Source organism: Musca domestica, unplaced genomic scaffold (assembly GCF_030504385.1).
Source record: "Musca domestica strain aabys unplaced genomic scaffold, Musca_domestica.polishedcontigs.V.1.1 110, whole genome shotgun sequence".
Taxonomy (NCBI): Eukaryota; Metazoa; Arthropoda; class Insecta; order Diptera; family Muscidae; genus Musca; species Musca domestica.
This window is the reverse complement of record NW_026712134.1, coordinates 1,159,423-1,180,379: the sequence shown is the minus strand read 5'-3', so window position 1 is coordinate 1,180,379 and position 20,957 is coordinate 1,159,423. Positions and strand designations below refer to the sequence as shown.

The 20,957-nt window shown below is 35.8% G+C and overlaps 2 protein-coding genes across 5 annotated transcripts in view; both read right to left on the bottom strand.

The window, feature by feature from the left end:
• Nucleotides 1-20,957, bottom strand: part of LOC101891188 (uncharacterized) — a 332,789-nt gene that overhangs the window by 11,439 nt on the left and 300,393 nt on the right. The gene's annotated exons all lie outside the window — the stretch shown is intronic.
• LOC101900917 (uncharacterized) lies at nucleotides 15,717-19,243 on the bottom strand. Its single transcript, XM_020037846.2, has one exon. The coding sequence runs from the start codon at nucleotides 19,144-19,146 to the stop codon at nucleotides 15,835-15,837; it is 3,312 nt and encodes a 1,103-aa protein (XP_019893405.1). The 5' UTR covers nucleotides 19,147-19,243; the 3' UTR covers nucleotides 15,717-15,834.

The window sequence follows — 20,957 nt, the reverse complement described above, 5'->3', positions numbered from 1 at the left end:
GAAGTTAGAGGGTTAATATATTTTAGAAAAATATTTCTTATAGGGTGTTTAGTATTTTCTCCGAAAACACACTATAGCTAAAATGTCAGGATTCCCGAGAAACTTAGGACAACAAAGGACACTTTCATTGAAAATCTCCATAAATATTTTCCTTCTGCGGCAGATTGAACTTTATGGTCCATATTTTTCGAGTAAATATTATAGCTACTTCTTTCAGTTGGTCTGAGGTCTAGAATAGAATTTAATGGAGAATATCTTGTTCTTTGATTGCACTCCTCTAAAATTATATCTAGTGGGGTAAAAGTCCACTTCTTTTAAACATCACAAATAAGGCATCAAAAGTGAAAGATTTTTCAAAGAGGGGCCAAAAAGACCCCTCACAACGAGGAGTTAGGGGGTAAAAATGTTCTAGGAAAATATTTCTTATAGGGCGTTTAGTATTTTTTCCGAAAATAACCTATATCTAATCTGTCAGGATTCCCAAAGGATACTTACATTGAAAGTCTCCATAACTATTTTCTTTCTGTGGAAGATTGTACTTTATGGTCCGATTTTTTCGGGTAAATATTATAGCTACAGCTTTCAGTTGGTCTGGGGCCTACTGTAGAATTTGATGGAGAATATCTTGTTCTTTGGTTGTATTCATCTAAAATGATATCTGGTGGGATAAAGACCCATTTCTGTGAAATATCACAAAGTAGGCATCAAAAGTGAAAGATTTTTCAAAGAGGGCCACAATGACCCATCCAGCGAGGAGTTAGGGGGTTAACATATTTAAAAAAAAATATTTCTTATAGGGTATTTAGTATTTTTTCCGAAAACACCCTATATCTAAACTGTCAGGATTGCCGAGAAACCTGGGACAGCAAAAGGACACTTTCATTGAAAATGTCCATAACTATTTTTTTTGGAAGATTGCACTTTATGGTCCATATTTTTTGGGTAAATATTATAGCTACAGCTTTCAGTTGGTCTGGGGCCTACTGTAGAATTTGATGGAGAAGATCTTGTTCTTTGGTTGCATTCCTCTAAAATGATATCTAGTGCGGTAAAAGTCCACTTCTTGTAAAGAAGGCATCAAAAGTGAAAGATATTTCAAAGAAGGCCACAAAGACCCATTCAGCGAGGAGTTAGGGGGTATAAATCTTCTAGAAAAATCTTTCTTATAGGGTGCTCAGTATTTTCTCCGACAATACCCTATACCAAAAATGTCAGGATTCCCAAGAAACCTGGGCCAACAAAAAGACCTTTTCATTGAAAGTTTCCATAACTAATTTATTTCTGTAGAAGATTGCACTTTATGGCCCATATTTTTCGGGTGAATATTATAGCTACCGCTTTCAGTTGGTCTGGGTCCTACTGTAGAATTTGATGGAGAATATCTTGTTCTTTGGTTGTATTCATCTAAAATGATATCTAGTGGGGTAATGGTCCACTTTTTTTGAAATATCACAAATAAGGCATCAAAAGTAAAAGATTTTTCAAAGAGGGTCACAAAGACCCATTCTGCGAGAAGTTAGAGGGTTAACATATTTTAGAAAAATATCTCTTATAGGGTGCTTAGTATTTTTTCCAAAAACACCCTATACCTAAAATGTCCCGACAAACATAGGACAATAAAAGGACAATTACATTGAAAGTATCCACAACTAATTCCTTCTTGACAGTTTGAACTTTACGACCCGATTTTTTCGGGTAAATATTATAGCTATAGCTTTCAGTTGGTCTGGGGCCTACTGTAGAATTTGATGGAGAGCATCTTTTTCTTTGGTGGCATTCCTCTAATATGATGTTCGGTAGGGTAAATGGTCCACTTCTTTGAACTGTCACAAATTAGATATCAAAAGAAGCGATTGTGGATTTTTCAAAGTGAGGCCAAAAAGACCCTTACAGCGAGGAGTTAGAGGGTTAATATATTTTAGAAAAATATTTCTTATAGGGTGCTTAGTATTTTTTCCAAAAACACCCTATACCTAAAATGTCCGGATTCCCAAGAAACCTGGGCCAACAAAAGCACACTTTCATTGAAAATCTCCATAACTATATTCTTTCTATGGAAGATTTTTCGGATAAATATTATAGCTACAGCTTTCAGTTGTTCCGGGGCCTATAGTAGAATTTGATGGAGAATATCTTGTTCTTTGGTTGCATTCCTCTAAAATGATCTCTGGTAGGGGTAATGATCAATTTGATAAAAAGTGATTTTTTTTGCATTTTTTTTGAAAAGGTCCAAAAGGACCCATACTGCAGGTAGCTATAGGGTTCAAATATTTTAGAAAAATCTTTCCAAAATCTAAAACTAATATTTTAAGCATCCCTATAGGGTTAAAATATTTTAGAGAAAATATTTGACCTAAAATGTAAGGGTCCCTGAGAAACTTAGGCCAACAAAATTTTTTGGGTAAATATTATAGCTACAGCTTATAGTTGGTCTGGAGCCTATAGTAGAATTTGATGGAGAATATTTTGTTCTTTGGTTGCATTCCTCTAAAATGATTTCTGATAGGGGTAATGGTCAGTTTGACAAAAAGTGATTTTTTGCATTTTTTAAAAAAAGATCCAAAAGGACCCATACTGCGGGTAGCTATAGGGTTAAGGTATTTTAGAAAAATCTTTCTAACATCAAAAGCCCAAAATTTAAGGATCCCTAAAGGGTTAAAATATTTTAGATAAAATAATTTACCTAAAATGTAAGGATCCCTGAGAAACTTAGGCCAACAAAAGGGCAGTAAAATTTAAAATTTCATAATTATTTGATTTCTGTGGAAGATTGCACTTTATCCTCCAAATTTTTTGGGTAAATATTATAGCTACAGCTTATAGTTGGTCTGAGGCCTAGAGTAGAATTTGATGGAGAATATCTTGCTCTTTGGTTGTATTTCTCTAAAATGATGTCTGGTAGGGGTAATGATCAATTTGATAAAAAGTGATTTTTTTCGCATTTTTTGTAAAAAGTTTCAAAAGGACCCATACTGCCGGTAGCTATAGGGTTCAAATATTTTAGAAAAATCTTTCTAAAATCTAAAACCTGGAATTTAAGGATCTCTATAGGATTAAAATATTTTAGAGAAAATAATTTACCTAAAATGTAAGGATCCCTGAGAAACCTGGGTCAACAAAAGGACAGTAAAATTCAAAATTTCACAATAATTTAATTTCTGTGGACAATTGCATTTTATGGCCCATATTTTTCGGGTAAATATTATAGCTACCGCTTTCAGTTGGTCTGGGGCCTACTGTAGAATTTGATGGACAATATTTTGTTCTTTGATTGCATTCCTCTAATGTGATGTCTGGTAGGAGTAATGGTCCACTCCATTGAAATATCACAAATAAGGCATCAAAAGTGAAAGATTTTTCAAAGAGGGCCACAAAGACCCACGCAGCGAAGAGTTAGGGGGTAAAAAGGTTCTAGAAAAATATTTCTTATAGGGTGTATAGTTTTCTCCGAAAATACCCTATATCTAAACTGTCAGGATTGCCGAGAAACCTGGGCAGCAAAAGGACACTTTCATTGAAAGTTTCCATAACTATTTTATTTCCCTGGAGATTGCACTTTATGGACCATTTTTTCGTCTAAATATTATAGCTACAGCTTTCAGTTGGTCTGGGGCCTATAGTAGAATTTGATGGAGAATATATTATTCTTTGGTTACATTTCTCTAAAACGATATCTACTGGGGTAGTCGTCCACTTCTTTGAAATATCCCAAAGAAGGCATCAAAAGTGAAAGATTTTTCAAAGAGGTACCACAAAGACCCATACAGCGAGGAGTTAGGGGGTTCATATATTTTAGAAAAATATTTCTTATAGGGTATTTAGTATTTTCTCCGAAAACACCCTATACCTAGAATGTCAGGATTGCTGAGAAACCTGGGCCAGCAAAAGGACACTTCCATTGAAAGTCTCCATAACTATTTTCTTTCCGTGGGAGATTGCACTTTATCGTCCATATTTTTTGGGTAAATATTATAGCTACAACTTTCAGTTGATCTAGGGCCTACCTTAGAATTTGATGGAGAATATCTTGTTCTTTGATTATATTCCTCTAAAGTGATGTCTGGTAGGGGAAATGGTCCACTTCTTTGAAAGGTCACAAATAAGGCATCAAAAGTGAAAGATTTTTCAAAGAGGGCCACAAAGACCCATTCAGCGAGGAGTTAGGGGGTAAATATGTTCTAGAAAAATATTTCTCATAGGGTGTTTAGTATTTTCTCCTGAAAGACCCCATACCTAAAATGTCAGGATCCCTGAGAAACTTAGGCCAACAAAAGGACAGTAAAATTTAAAATTTCATAATTATTTGATTTCTGTGGCCAATTGAATTTTATGGCCCCTATTTTTCGGGTAAATATTATAGCTACAGCTTTCAGTTGGTCTGGGGCCTGCTGTGGAATTTGATGTAGAATATTTTGTTCTTTGTGAGCATGCCTGTAAAATGATCTCTGGTAGGGGTAATGATCAATTTGATAAAAAGTGTTTTTTTTTTTTTTGCATTTTTTGAAAAGGTGCAAAAGGACCCATACTGCAGGTAGCTATAGGGGTTCAAATATTTTAGAAAAATCTTTCTAAAAACGTAAAATTTAAGGATCCCTATGGGGTTAAAATATTTTAGAAAAATCATTCTAAAATTTATAATTTAAGGATCCCACACCACAGGCTAGGGATTTTTTTTAATGAAAATCTCCATAATTTTTTTGTAAGGTTCGCAAATATGGTTCCCATATTTTTGGGATAAATCGCGTAGCTACAATTTTCATTTATTCTGGAGTATTGAGTCAAATTTGATGAGGAATATTTTCTTCTTTGACGGTATTCCGCTAAAATAATGTGGGCTGGAGTTATGCCCCACTTTTTCGGATGTGTCTTAAATTTGGCAATAAAAAGTAAAAATAGAGATTGTTTTTGCCCAAAAATGCCCGAGAAGACCCTTCCAGCCAGTTAATGTGTTCTAGAAAAATGTTACCCATACGGTTGCAAGTAAGTCTCCTGAGCAGACCCTATTGCTAAAATGTCTGGAACGCAGTGTAGGCTAGGCCAACAAAAGATACCTAAATTAGGTTAAAGGAAAATGTTTTCTTTTTTATTTTTTTTTTATATTTTATTTCAGAAGTAGTGTCCTGTACAGGACCTTTAACTGATTTTTTTGGCGATGGGTTCATAGAATTTTCCCGAATATTCCCCGAAATCTTAGGATCTATGGCAAATATGGTCCAAAAAGAAGCTTAAATTTGTGAAAATAAAAAAAAATATTTTTTTGGGTTTATTTTTTATTTTGCACTCGAAAATATTTCCCAAAGGACTCTTTTCAATTTTCGCAAACACACCCTATATCTGAAATGTTAGGATATGGTCCAAAAAGGAGCTTAAATTTGTGAAAAGTAAAAAAATATTATTTTTGGATTTTTTTTATTTTATCTTTTAATTTTTTTTTTTTTAATCATGTGTTCGAAAATATTTCCCGAAGGATTCTTTTCAATTTTCCCGAACACACCCTATATCAAAAATGTCAAAGAAAATAATTTTTGTTTTTTTCTTTCATTTATTTTTTTTTTCATAAATTTAATGTCCTTTTCAAGGACCTTTTTTAAAAAAACCTAAACCTAAAATCGAATTCATACCAACATCTGATACGATTTGGGGCTGTGATAATTATTTAAACGCTCCTTGACCGCACTAAAGCGTTCATGTTGATTCTTCAGCATACTCAACATTTCCGGAACTGCAGAGTCTCTCGTAGCCAATTTCTCTCCATGTTCAAGCTCCTGTTTTGGCCTCTCCTCAAACAACTGATCCAATGATTCATTTTCATAATCCTTGCCAAAAGATCCAGAACTGAGGCGCATCACATCACTGTTGCGGGGCATTAGCAAATCCTCGGCTCCCAGAGAGGCCAAATCAAAATGATTACTGCCAAAGGGTGAGAGGGAGAGACGTCCCGATTCCTCTGTCTCTTCATTATCGAATATATCCGATTCAAAATCCGATTGATCAAGATCGCTGACAGGCATCGGTTTCGAGTTGGGCCAGGCATATTTACTGCGACCCTCCAGGCCATTGCTGGTGCCCGATTGTAGGCCCACCAAAATGCTGTAGCTACTCTCCATGGAGAATTTCGGTGATTGTGACCAAAATTCCGGCACATTGGAGAATTCCATGTGATCAATGCCGAAGCGTAGGACTCCCGTCTCTTCTACACTGGACTTGATGAAATCGAAGAGTCTTTGGATTTTCTTGCTGGACAAAGGTTTGCCAGCAAAAGGTATGGCCAAATCGCCGGTGGCAAACCAATATTGGGAACAGTTTTCCTGGCGTGGCAAACGTTTTAAAATTTCCACATCTTCCTGACCACTACCCACGGAGGCATCATGCACGGAAAATCGATAACCATCAATGCCGAAATGTAAATCCTTGGTGTCACAGCTTCGCTGGCTAAAGATTTCATAGAGCAGTTGTATCCTTTCCTTCTGCTGGGGATGAATCTCCAAGGCCAGCGCATAGTCTCCACAGTTTATCCAAAATTTGGAGAGATTCGAATTCGAATTTATCTTCTCCTCCTCCTGCTGCTCCTCTGCGAAAAACATTTGACTGGAGCTGAGGCACCTGGGCGATTGTATTTCATGATGTTCCAGGGGGTGATCTTCACGTATGACCTGCATGGCCAGGGAACTTCTTCTCGACTCGCTGTCATAGAAGGAGTTACGGCGCTGCTGTTTTCCAATGGGACTAAAGATTTGCTGGCGGGCGCCTGAGGACTCATTAAAGGCAGGGGTTACATTCGAAGGTCCTCTAACTGGGGTTGAGAAACCCAAGGGCTTTTCCTTTTCGCTGCCAAGCTTGACAAAGAGAGGAGCAGTGGACGTTCTCTCCTGTCTTCTCTGGGAGAGAGGTTTACGGGCTGGCCGTATGGGACTTTCCACATCATTCGAACCGGTTTCAAAACCCTGATCAAAACTGTCCGTCATGGATGTGGGTAAATCCGGGGATTTCTTGGGATTTTGACAGATGTCGTTAGAGTTTTGTCCAGCATTGATGGTCATGGAGAGGTTACTTTCCAAATATTGCTCCTCTGTGGATTCCATGTTGACATTGGGCGCCACTTTGCTAAGGTGATTTTCTGCTCCAAATGCGTCTGTTTGCATTTTTCCGTTGGGCGCCACTTGGTTATGACGATGCTCTACCTGAATTCCGTTGGGCGCCACTTTTTCATCCAGAATTTTATTATTCTGTATTTTCACGTTGGGCGCCACTTGGTTATGACCACTTTCTGCCCGAATTCCATTGGGCGCCACTTTTTTGTGGAACCTTTCACCCAGAATTTCATTATTCGGCATTTTCACGTTGGGCGCCACTTGGTTCTGGCGATTTTCTGTCTGCATTTCATTATTCTGCATTTTCACGTTGGGCACCATTTTGTTGAGGCGATTTTCATTTCCTCCCTGATTTTCCGTCTCCGAATCTGTGGAACTGATGACATTGGTCTCCACCAAAGAGGCATCCTTGCGCCAGTTAAGACTACGGCGCATTTTCTTTTTCCTCGCGGGTTTTAAGGGCCTTACAAACACTTCCGAATCTTGAGGCTTGGCCTGAGTACCTTCCGGGTGAAGCTGAGGAAAAAAGATAATACCGAATTAGTTGACTTTTTCCTAGGAACTTTATTCTCCAAGGAGCTTACCTTTACCCTCTCCTCATCCTCTCCATCTGTGTGCTTGGCCGAGGAGGTGGTGGAACATTCTGAGCTCAGCAGAGGTTTCATGGCCGATTTGGTGGCTTTTGTTTCCTTCGCTTCAGGAGTTGCGGGTTCCTGTTTCTCTTCTCGAAGTTTATCCTGCTTTTGTTTAATTTTCACCGTCTCCAGCTTGGCAATGGCCTCTTCAAGTAGTTTGTCAACGGCGGACTTTTGATTCTCCTGATCATCCGCCGCCTCCTCCTCCTCCTTCTCGTTGTCCTCTGTTCTATCGCCCTTTTGACTCTCCTCATGTCGCTCCTTGAGCCATGAATAGAACAACGTCTCCAAATGTTGATTTTGAAAGACATGCGGCGGGGCCAAATGTTCCGCCCTGGTACGACGAATCTTCTTAGGCGGAGCATAGGCTTCAATGGAGAGAGTGGTACGCATTTTATCGCTGTTGCGTTTGTGACAAGGTTCCGAGAGGTTGAGATCCACCAATTGCATAGAGTTATCCATACAGCGGCCACGTGGCAAGGAATGGGATCGCCGTCCTCGTTTCCCCTTGGCGGGAGACACACTTTGCAGGGTAATTGTTAGGGTGGAAATGTGAGAGGCTGGTTTCGGCTTTTCCAGATCCTCAAATTCTTTGGCTTTCCAGGTAGACTCTGACACCTTCTTAATTTTTGGTTGTCCTACCGAATTCAAAATCTCCTCAGCAGCCGGTGATATGGTCTGCTTGGGAAACATACAACGGGCCTCCAAATTGGCCAAGAGATTCTTCACCGATTCCTGTTTTTCATTGATCATCTCACCACGGGCCACCTCCTTTTTGAGATTCGCCTCCAAGGCCTCGACATGCTCGCCAAATTTGGGATTCTTTTTGGTCATGTCGTTTACAAACTGGGTATACAGCATGGCCTTATCCTTGACCGACATCTGGGCAAAGGCATCCTCGGCCACAAAACAGCTGGGCTTCCTCTGCATTCTTGCCAAGGATTTGGAGCGGGGACTTGCAACAGGAGGCACTTTTTCCGTGGTGCGGGGTAATGACAATGCTTTGGGTAAGGTGTTCTGCTTACCCAACCCCTTACCTTGTGGGAATTTTACGCTTCCCAGGGCGTTACCGCCTTTGGGGCTCGACTCTGTTTCCACAATTTGCCTTGCTTTGCTATTGAAGAGATTTGCCATTTGTTTCACCTGGAATTTCTTCTGCATTTGGGGAGATTTTGCCTTGGAGGTCCTTGGTGCAAGATTGTTGTTAGATTGGTTTTCGTATTTCTTTTTCAATTCCTTGATGCTGGGACGTTTTGTCACCGTCGTATCGTTTTGAGACACCATTTTGATCGATTTTTGTTTAAAACTGAGTTTCGCTTAGAGCTTCGAACGTTAGACGTTACAGTTTAGAACTGATGAGTTGGAGGTCCCTGTCACATCCTTAAATAGCAAAAAAATTGAGGTAAGGTGAGATGTCCTTTTACCTGACTGACAGGAAACAGCTGCCACAACTTTGTGTCTTACTTCGCGTAACCATAATTATTAATCTGGTTGGCTGTTGGACTACCTGGCCTCGGTCGAACCTTTAGTCTTTTGATTCTCGGGAAACGCGAATTTCCTTTTAACACTTGAAAATATCCAAGAGGATTTTTATTGCTGCGATTAGCGTTTCCGAGAATTTTTGGAGTAATTTTAGGGATATTTATTAACTTCCTTTTGAGCTGAGGACAATTTTCAGATTTTTTGTGAAGGGGGTAAATATGAGATTTGTAGTTCTAATTTTTATATTCGGTATTCGGACGAAATTTTTTAAAGAAATTTTTAATGGAATTTTAGACTTGTTCTTAAATTTCTGGTTGATCCTTGTATAAGAGGTGTAGGCTGTGTTAAGGAAACTTTCTAAGAACCCTACAAGCAACATTTTTCTTAAATATATTAATCGCTGGATGGGTCTTTTTGGCCCCTCTTTGAAAAATTTAAAATATCTACTTTTTATGCCTTGTTTGTGATATCTGAATAAAACGGACCACTACCCAACCAGATATCATTTTAGAGGAATGCAACCAAAGAAATAAATGTTCGCCATTAAATTTTACCATAGGCCCTAGACCAAACTAAAACTGTAAGTATAAAATTTATTCAAATATTCGGATCACAAACTTCAATCTGTCACAGAAAAATAGTTGTGGAAATTTTTGATGTGTTTTTAGGGCACTTTTGTTATCCTTAAGTTTCTCCTTGATCCTTACATTATGGGTGTGAGCTGCATTCAAGAAATTTTCTTAGAACCCTACAAGCAACATTTTTCTAAAATATATTAACCCTCTAACTCCTCGCTATATGGGTCTTTTTGGTCCCTCTTTGAAAAAAACTAAAATCTCTACTTTTGAGGCCTCATTTCTGATATTTGAAAGAAGTGCACTAGTACCCCTCTGGTTATCATTTTAGAGGAATGCAACCAAAGAACAAAATGTTCGCCATTAAATTTTATCATAGACTCTAGACCAAATTAAAAATGTAAGTTTAATATTTAATCAAATATACGGACCACAAACTTCAATCTGTCACAAAAAATAGTTATGGAGATTTATTATGGAATTTTAGGGTTCTTTTGTTTTCCTTAAGTTTCTCCTTACAATGTGGGTATGAGCTGCCTTCAAGAAATTTTCTTAGAACCTTACAAGAAACATTTTTCTAAAATATATTAACCCTCTAACACCTCATTAAATGGGTCTTTTTGGTCCCTCTTCGAAAAATCTAAAATCGCCACTTTTGATGCCTTAATTGTGATATTTTAAATAAGTGGACCATTGCCCCACTAGATATCATTTTGGAGGAATGCAACCAAAGAACAAAATATTCGCCATTAAATTCTACCATAGGCCCTAGACCAAATTAAAATTGTAAGTATAATATTTATACAAATTTTCGGACCACAAACCTCAATCTGTCACAGAAAAATAGTTGTGGAAATTTTTTATGTATTTTTAGGGTACTTTTGTTATCTTTAAGTTTCTCCTTGATCCTTACAATATAGGTCTGGGCTTCCTTCAAGAAATTTTCTTACAACCCTACAAGCAACATTTTTCTAAAATATATTAACCCTCTAACACCTCATTGAATGGGTCTTTTTGGTCCCTCTTTAAAAAAACGTAAATCGCCACTTTTGATGACTTATTTGTGATATTTGAAAGAAGTAGACCATTACCCCACTAGATATCATTTTAGAGGGATGATCACAATGAACAAAATGTTCGCCATTAAATTTTACCATAGGCCCTAGACCAACTTAGAACTGTAATTATAATATTTATTTAAAAATACGGACCTCAAAATTCAATCTGTCAGAGAAATATAGTTATGGATTTTTTATGTATTTTTACGGTCCTTTTATTATCCTTAAGTTTCTCCTTGATCCTCACATTATAGGTCTTGGCTTCCTTTAAGAAATTTTCTTAGAACCCTACAAGCAACATTTTTCAAAAATATATTAACCCTCTAACTCCTCATTAAATGGGTATTTTTGGTCCCTCTTTGAAAAATCGTAAATCGCCACTTTCGATATCTTATTTGTGATATTTGAAAGAAGTAGACCATTACCCCACTAGATATAATTTTAGAGGGATGCAACCAAAGAGCAAAATGTTCGCCATTAAATTTTACCATAGGCCCTAGACCAACTTAGAACTGTTAATATAATATTTATTTAAAAATACGGACCTCAAACTTCAATCTGTCACAAAAAATAGTTAAGGAAAATTTTTATATATTTTTAGGGTACTTTTGTTATCCTTAAGTTTCTGCTTGATCCTTGCAATACAGGTGAAGGCTGTGTTCTAGAAATTTTCTTAGAACCCTATAAGAAATATTTTTGTAAAATATATTAACCTCCTAACTCCTCACGGTATGGGTCTTTTTGGTCCTTTTTAAGAAGATCTTAAATAGCGTTTCTGGTGTCTTATTTGCGAAAGTGCCAATAAATCGGTCATTACCCCAATTAGGCATTTTTTAATAGGGATGCTATTAAAGAACAAAATGTTCGCCATTAAATTTTAAGTTACGCCCTAGAATACATTAAAACTGCAGGAATAATATTTACCCAAAAATGGAAGCCGCAAATTTCATGAATTCATAAAAAATATTTTTATGGGGATTTTCAATTGTTAGGGATTTTGGTCAATTTCTCCCCCAGAACTTCATGTTAGAAATATCATGTAAATAGGAAAAATATTATACATGGAATTCCCCAAGGGGTCACTGAACAAATGAAATCTGTGAATATAACATTTATCCAAAAAAAATCGGAACCAATTTGGATATATATTAATTTTTTTTTTCCATTTTTTTAATTATTCCAAATACATACTAATTTCTCCCCCTGTGCCTCACTTTGGAGGCATGGCCTAAAGGAAGAAAATATTCTACATCAAATTCCATTAGGGGTCATTGAAAAAATGAAACCTGTAACTGTAGTAGTTTTCGATAGAAAAGCAGCGCTAATTCGAATACATATAAATATAAAAACGTAGTGATTTTTTGGATTTTTTTTACATTTTCAAATATTCACCAATTTCCACCCAGGGTTTTCACTATAGAGTCATCCTGTAAGGAGAAAAGATGTTCTACATCGAATTTGACTGTGGGTTTTCAAACAAACGAAAATTATATCTTTAATATTTTACCATGCGTTATCGGCACAAATTTGGGCATATACAAATATAGTGTTTTTGTGGACATTTTTTGAACTTTTTTCATTATTTGTCAATTTCTTCCACAAAACTTAATTTTAGAGATAAGACATAATGAAGAAAAATATTCTTCATCGAATTTTATTAGGGGTCTTCAAACAAAATATATCTCTAAAGCTAATACTATGCGAACTACACTCATTGCAAATGTGGCTATACGAAATTATTTAATTGCCATTATTATGGGGTACTTTGTATATTATTTGAATTTGGACGAATTTCTGCCCCAATACTTAAATTGAGGTAGCTGAACTAAGGGGAAGAAATGTTCTACTTTTAATTCCATTAGGGGCTTCAGAACAAATTAAAATCATAGCTGTAAGATTTATGAATAAAATATGGATGCTAAAAATTCCCCATTGGTGGCGAACATTTTTTTAGTCCCTGAGAAAATATTAAATATTAAATCAAAAATATTAAAAATAAGTCTTAAAAAATCTAACAAATTAAAAAATATAAAAAAAATATTTTAAATTAAAAATATTTAAAAAAGGTAAATCTTAGAAAGTCTAACAATCCCACTTTTTATTTTTTTTTAAAATATGAATAAAATAAGTCTTAAAAAAAGGATAAAAAATTAAATTAGGAATATTAAAAAAATATTTTTAAAAAAATATTTAAAATCAAAAATATTAAACGGAAATTAGAAAATCTAAAAATCATTCGTTATTCTTGAAAAAAATATTTTAAATTAAAAATATTAAAAAAATAATCTTAGAAAATTTTAAAACGTTATCCTTTATCGTTGATCCCACTTTTAAAATATTTTTTTTTTTAATATCAATAAAATAAATTTAAAAAACCTACGCTATCATTGAATAGCTATTTAAAAAAAAATAATAAATAAATAAATTAAGAGCATTAAAAAAAATATTTTTAATCTAAAATATTAAGAAGAAATTAGAAAATCTAAAAATCATTCGTTATCCTTGAAAAAAATATTTTGAAAATTATAAAATAATCTTAGAAAATCTTAAAACGTTATCCTTGATCTCACTTTTAAAAATATCAAAAAAAAAAAAAAAAAAAATAAGTCGTATAAAATCTAAAAAAATCTAAAAAACACTACGCTATCCTTAGAAGGGTATTTTTCAAAAAAAAAAAAAAATAAATAAATAAATAAATTAATTAAGAATATTGTTGTTGCAAAATCGTCAGACAAAATCCCATTATTGTTGTTTTTATAAAAACAACGTTTGTTTATTAGTGGAGAACGATGGTAATGTTTACCAGGGGGTAAGGCAGGGAATACCTAGGTTTCGGAAAGAGCCACCAATCCTCATCAGTTCCCTTGTTTCTTGTCTGGGATATTCTCCCCAGAAGTTATTTTAAAAAATAACTTCTATGACAAAAAACATTTTTTTACCCAAGTGACGAGATCGTAAGCTCAATAGAAGAGGAACAAAAGAATTACATAAAACTAAAATTCTTTTGGAAAATCTTCTAAATCTTACAACCGCACTTATAAATAATTTCGGAAAATCTTAAAATATTATCTTTGAAAAAATGTCTTTTAAAAAATATTTTAAATTAAAAAAAATAAATCTTGGAAAATCTAACAATCCCACGTTATCCTTGAAAAAATATTTTAAATTAAAAATATTAAAGAAATAAATCTTAGAAAATCTTTGAAAAAATATTTTTTAAAAACTATTTTCAATTAAAAAAATGAATCTTAGAAAATCTGTTGAAACCCTAAGTTATTATCCTTGAAAAATACACTTTATCCTTGAAAATTTTCGTTTTAAATCAAAAAAATCCTTGAAGATATATTTTGTGTTTACAAATCCACGTTGTTATTCTTGAACAATTGTTTTGTTGACAACCCAAGTTATTATCCTTGAACATTTTTTTTTGTTTAAAAATACACGTTATCCTTGACCAAATATTTTTTTTAAATCACAAAAAAAAATCCTTGAAGAAATATTTTTTGTTTAAAAATCCACGTTGTTATCCTTGAATAATTGTTTTGTTGAAAATCCAAGTTATTATCCTTGAACATTTTTTTGTTTAAAAATACATGTTATCTTTGAACAAATATTATTTTGTTAAAAAATCCATTTTGTTATTATTGAATAATTTTTTTAAAGTCCATCTTATCCTTGAACAAAAATTTTCATTAAAAATCCACGTTATCCTTGAATAAATATTATTCTGTTTAAAAATCCACGTTGCTATTCGTGAAAAAATATTTTAAAAAAAAATTTTAATTTTTTAAACGCCTTAAAAAATATTTTGTTTTAAATGATCCAAAACAATATTTTTGAAACAATATTTTTCATAATTATTATTTTCCTAATCCTAAAGGACCCTTTAGAAGTTCCTTTTTATTTACTTACAATGTTTTCCTAAATATTTTTCTTACAAACCCAAGTTATCCTTAAACAAATATTTTTTTATAAATTTTATTTTTTTAAATCCTTCAAAAAAATATATTTTTTTAAAAATTGCTTCAGTCCTTGATAAAATAATTTAAAAAATCACATCTGTGAAAAAATATTCCTCTTGAAAAAAATATTATTTACATATTTTTATTTCCTATGATATTTTTTCCCTAATCCTAAAGGATCTTTAGAAGTTCCTTTTGATATTTATTATATATAAAAATGTCCTTCTTGGAAACATATTTTTTTTAAAATTTTTTTATTTCCCAAAATATTTTTTTTAAACCTAAAGGACCTTTATGAGTTTTTTTATTTACCTGAAAATTTTTCCTAAATATTTTTCAAAACAAAAAATATATTTTTGTCTTAAAGCCTTAAAAAATATTTTTTTAATAATCCAAATTGCTATTTGGTCCTTGATAAAATAATTAAAAAATACCTTTTGAAAAAAAATCCTTTTAACTTTTTTTTTTATTTTCTAAAATATTTTTTCCTAATTTTAAAGGACCTTTAAAAGATCCTTTTTATTTTCTAAAATATTTTACCTAAGTATTTATCTTAAAAATCCTTGAAAAAATAAATATTTTTTAACTCTTTAAAAAATCCAAGTTACTTATTTAGTCCTTGATAAGATATCTAAAAATTCCCTCTGTATTCCCTCCCTTTTTATAAAAAGTATGTGTTTTTAATTTTTCATTTCCTAAAATCTTAAAGGTCCTTTAGAAGTTCCTTTTTATTTACCTAAAATATTTTTCCTAAATTTTTCTTAAAAATCCAAATTATGCTTGAACAAATATTTTTTAAAAAAAATTTTTAAAATACTTATTTTTTTAAATACTTAAAACATTTTTTTTATTTTTTTGTTTGATAAAATAATTTATAAAATTCCCTTTGGAAATAATATCCTTTTAAAAAAAATATTTTTTTAATTTTTTTTTTATTTTTATTTTCTAAAATATTTTTTTCCTTATCCTAAAGGACCTTTAGAAGTTCCTTTTTATTTACAAAATAAAATTTGTTTAAAAAATCACAAATTCTAAACCTCTATGGCCCGACTATGCTCCATTAGAGCATCCAGAATTTTATCCATTTGACTGCTGCAGCTACTCAGGCAGATATCGGCATAACGACTTAGGAAGAACATATATCTCTCCAAATCGTCTAGGGGACAATCCTTGAAGCCATTTCGACTGCCAATGCGACTAATATCGCAAACAATCGATTTTATTTTGGCCAAATATTCGGGAGTTCCCTTGAGTCGTTCCAATGAGTCACAAGACAAATTCAGAGGATTTTGATTGCCTGACATGCGTTCCTGTACCGAGCTCAACATTTGCTGATGATCCTGTAGGGTATTGAGGATTTCCGGGAGTTTTGTGTCATCCAGGGAATTTTCGATGGGTTTGTCTTGGGGGGCGTTGTGTTGGAATAGCTGATCCAGGGGCTCATTTTCATAGCCCAGACAGAAAGAATCTTCGGACATTAGCATTGCCTCGCTGTTGCGTGGCATCTCAAGATCCTCGTTATCCAGACAGGATAAATCAAATTGCTTTCCCTGATTGGAAAATGGGGAATAGGATTCCTGTTCCTCCTCCTCGCCCTCGGATTGATCCAGGTCACTGACCGGCACTGGTTTGGTATTGGGCCAGGAATATTTACTGCGTCCCTCAAGACCATTGCTGGTGCCGGATTGTAGACCCACCAGCATACTGTAGTTACTTTCCATGGAAAATTTCGGTGACTGTGACCAATTTTCGGGAACATTGGAAAACTCCACATCATCCACACCGAAACGTAGCTGGCCATTTTCTTCCACCGTGGCCCTGATTAGCTCGAAAATCCTTTGGATTTTTGTGGGAGCCAATTTTTTGCCACTAAAGGGTATGACCAAATCTCCGGTGGAGAACCAATATTGGGAAACTCCTTCGGTCTGGGGTAGACGTGAGATATTTTCCAGTTCCTTTTCCTCTTCAACGCTTGCCTCTGCTCTGGGCAAGTGGTGGACCGCAAAACGTTGCTGATCAATGCCGAAATGCATTTCCTTGGTCTCACAGCTACGCTGCGAGAAGATTTCATAGAGCAGCTTGAGACGTTCCTTTTCCGATTTTTGCAGATCAAAGGATAGATTGAAGTCGCTGGATTTAATCCAAAACCTGGAGGCCTTGGCGCCCGCGGTGATTCCCGTTATCTCGGCCGTGGACATGTCGAGGGTGGGGGCATTGGCAAAAAAGGCATCGGTATTGCAGAGATTCCTTGGCAATTTCATTTCATGATGTTCCAGTGGGTGATCCTCCCGTATGACCTGCATGGCAATGGAGCTGCGCCGTGATTCGCTGTCATAAATGGAGCGGCGTCGATTTTTCAGTGGCACGGAAATGGGACTGAACAACTGCTGCTGACCCAGGGAGCTGTGATTGAAGTTTCCCGTCTGCTGGCTTTTGATGGGCGTGGAAAAGCCGGAAGGATTTTCCGGTATCCTTTGGGAACTCTCAAAGGAGGTTTGACGTTTGAGGAGTATGGGTTTACGCTGTGGCTTGATAGGGCTGTCCATGTCATTGGATCCAGTTTCAAAGCCTTGATCGAAACTTAAATCATTCGCAAGACGTTGATCTGCCAGTTTTCCCTCACCCATGTCCAAGTCATTGAGACTTTGATTGTTGGAGGGTGGAGGGGAAAATACGGTTAGGGTATAGGCCGACTTGATTTTGCGTGGCGAGTTCACCACCCTCAGCAGGGATTTGTCCAACTCCACAAAACTGGGATCTGTGGGCGGAGATTCAACACTGCTCAGATTCAATGGCTGAGGTCGCACAGCTCCTGTAGATTTTTTGGGTCTCTCAGGTTTCATTTCCGTCTCGGAATCTGTGGAGGAAATTGCCTTGGTCTCCACCAAACAATGATCCTTTTTCCAGCTAAGCGAGCGGCGCATTTTCTTTTTGCGCAAAGGTTTAATGGGCCTCTCAGGCTCCTTCAGGCAGGGTTGGGGTGTAACCGCTTTTTGTTCTTCGTCGCTGGTGTTCTGGAGAGGAGAAATCTGGAAATTAGTGGATTTTCCTGGCTGAGAATCCTTTAAATGTCTCCTTACCTTGGTCAAATTCGAAACACCCGACTCACTTTCCTCAGCCTCCGATGGCTTGGCCGAGGAGCAGAGCGACGAAGTTAAGCTGCTAGGGTCACTGCTTCCGGCTTGCGGCACAGCGGGGGCTTGTCGCTTCTTGGGCCTCAATTTGGGCGCCATTTTCTTTTGTTTCTCCTCCACATCTTCCAGTTTGACAATGGCCTCCTCCAGCAGCCTATCAATGGCCGATTTTTGTTTTTCCTCATCCATTTCGGATATTTGGGATTGTTGAGACTCCTCTTCTCGCTGGTCATGTTTCTCCTTGAGCCAGGAGTAGAAAAGTTGCTCCAATTGCTGATTGGCCAGACAGGAGTGAGGGGTGAGTATCTCCGAACGATTGGCCCGGATTTGTTTGGGTGTGGCATAGGATAGAGGTTCTTCTGGTTTTGCGGCCTTAAAGACCAGCTGCTCTATGTTGCTGCGTGAGAGGGAGCGTGAGCGGCGGGGGCCTTGATAGCTCGACTTATTTGTGGCTTTGAGATCCTCAAATTCTTTGGATTTCGGGATAGAGTTGCGGCTGGGACGTTGTTCGCTTGCAGTGGCGGAATTAATTTTCATTTTCTCTTCTCTTTGTTGCTGAACACTTCCTGCACACCTGGCCTCCAGTTGCTGGCGCAGCTGCTTGACCGATTCCTGTTTCTCATTGACCACTTCGCCGCGGGCCACTTCTTTTTGTATGCTGGCCTCAATTAGTCCGGCATGGCGCCCAAAGCGGGGATTCTTCCTGGACATATCCTCCACAAATTGGGTGTACAGCAAGGCCTTGTCCTTGACACTGAGTCGGGAGAATAGATCCTCGGCCACAAAGCAACTGGGTTTCCTTTGCAATCTCGACTTGGATTTGGTGCGAGGACTGGGCACGGGGGCCTTTTCCTTGTTGTGGCGCAAACGAGGCATGGGCAGGGGTTTGGGGAGCTGATTCGCATTTTCATTTGCCTTTTTCATGGTGACCACATCCTTGGCCATGATTTCCGTATCTCTTCGTATGATCTGAGAGATTTTATTATTAAACATGGAGGCCATTTGTTTAACCATGGATTTGGTTCTCATTTTTGGAGATTTGGGTTTCACGATCTTCGTGATATCATTCGAAAAGTGTTGGTGTTCGTATTTTTGCCTCAATTCCTGGATACTGGGACGTTGAGGTGCTGGATATTTCTTGCGTGAGGGCAGAGGTGATGATTTTTCCTGCTCTTGCACAGCTGAGATAATAACTTCCGAGGTCATCATTTTGAGGTGAGAATTGTTTTCTTTTGTTAGACAAAAATTAGATTTCAAATTTGCTTAGAGCCTTGTTAACGTTAGACGTTACAGTTTAGAACTGATGCTGATTTGCCCAACTGGCCGGAGTATAAATATCCGAAAAATTTCACTAGGTAAAGGATTTTTTTGACGCACGCACACGAGAGGACAGGTCGAATTCTAATTCGAAGATTTACAAATGGTGGGTAAATCCTGCCAGGACAAAATATAACTACCTGTGCCGCAGAGGGTTAAGGGTTACTTGGGCGACAAGCATTTTATTTTTGGGCTACACAAGTAAGGCTACCTGTTAACCCATGCATGTGCAATATTTGAGCAATATTGCAGCTGTTCAGGATCTCTTAGGAGCATTCAAGGAAATCAGATTGATTATGGTGGGGGGAGATTAGAGGTTTCCCTTAAATTAGGATAATTACTAGGAAAATTGGGACAATTTAAGAAATCGCAGTTTGCATTTAAATCTTCCGCAGAATCCTTAGAAAATCGACAGACATAGGAAATCCTTAGAAAATATTTGAAAATTCGTTCTTGGGAGACTTTAGAAAAAAAGGGGTCAAAGTTCACTTTAAAGGTCCTTAGAAAATGCCATGAAAATCCACTTTAGAAATCCTCACAGAATACGCATGGAAAGTCCTTGAAAAATTCACTAAAAAATAGGTTGGAGTTCCTTTGAAAATTCATTAAAAATATGCCTCGGAAGTCCTTAGAAAAGTCTTAAAAAATCACTTGGACGATCCTCATTTAGAGACAAAATTCACCTAAAAGGTCCTTAGGAAAATTTCATGAAAAATTCACCTTAGAAATCCTTATAAAGATCCGCATAGGAAGTCATTGTCAATTTTAATAAAATATAGGCTGGAGATCCTTTGAAGATTCATCAGGAATACCTCTTGGAAGTCCTTAGAAAAGTCTTAAAAAATCTCTTGGACGATTCGCATTTAGAGCCATTACATTTCAAGCTCTTACAAAATTCTTTAATGAAGTCCCTTAAATGTAAAGGTCCTTATAAAATTCCTCCTTAGAAATGGTGGAAAATGTATGGAAAATTAACGTAGCATATCCTTAGAAAATATTTTAAAAATCTATCTTTAGAGACCTTACAAAAATTACCTAAAATCCGCTTGGGAAGTCCTTAAAAATAGAGGACAAAATTCACCTAAAAGGTCCTTGGGCAATACCATTAAAATTCACCTTAGAAATCCTCATAAAATCCGCATGAAAGATTCTTGAAAAATTCAATAAAATATAGGTCGGATGTACTTCGAAGATTCTTTAATAACACGCTTTGGAAGTCCTTAGAAAATTTTTGAATAATCACTACAGTACTTTGAAAATTCCATAAAAATTCGGAAAAATCTCTTTGAAGGAAATTAGTAAAAAATTCATAACAAAATCATCTTGGAAGTCCTTTTGAATTTAGAACCTACACTTTTTAAGTCCTTATAATATTCCTTTAAAATGGTCCTTAAAAAGAAACTTCACTTTGAAGATTCTTAGAAAATTCCGTAAAAATCTAGAAAATTATCTTTCTTTCATCTTGGAAATCCTTTAAATATTCAATAAATTATAGGTTGCTTGTCCTTTGAAGATTCATCAAAAATCCGCCTTGGTAGTCCTGAGAAAATTTTTAAAAAAAATCACTTGGACAGTACCTTAAGGAAGTCCCTTGAAAAAACTCAGTTTGAAGGTCCTTAGGAACTTAGGAAAAATTGACGAAACAAATCCTTAGAAAATATTTTAAAAATCTATCTTTAGAGACCTTAGATATCCACTTAATT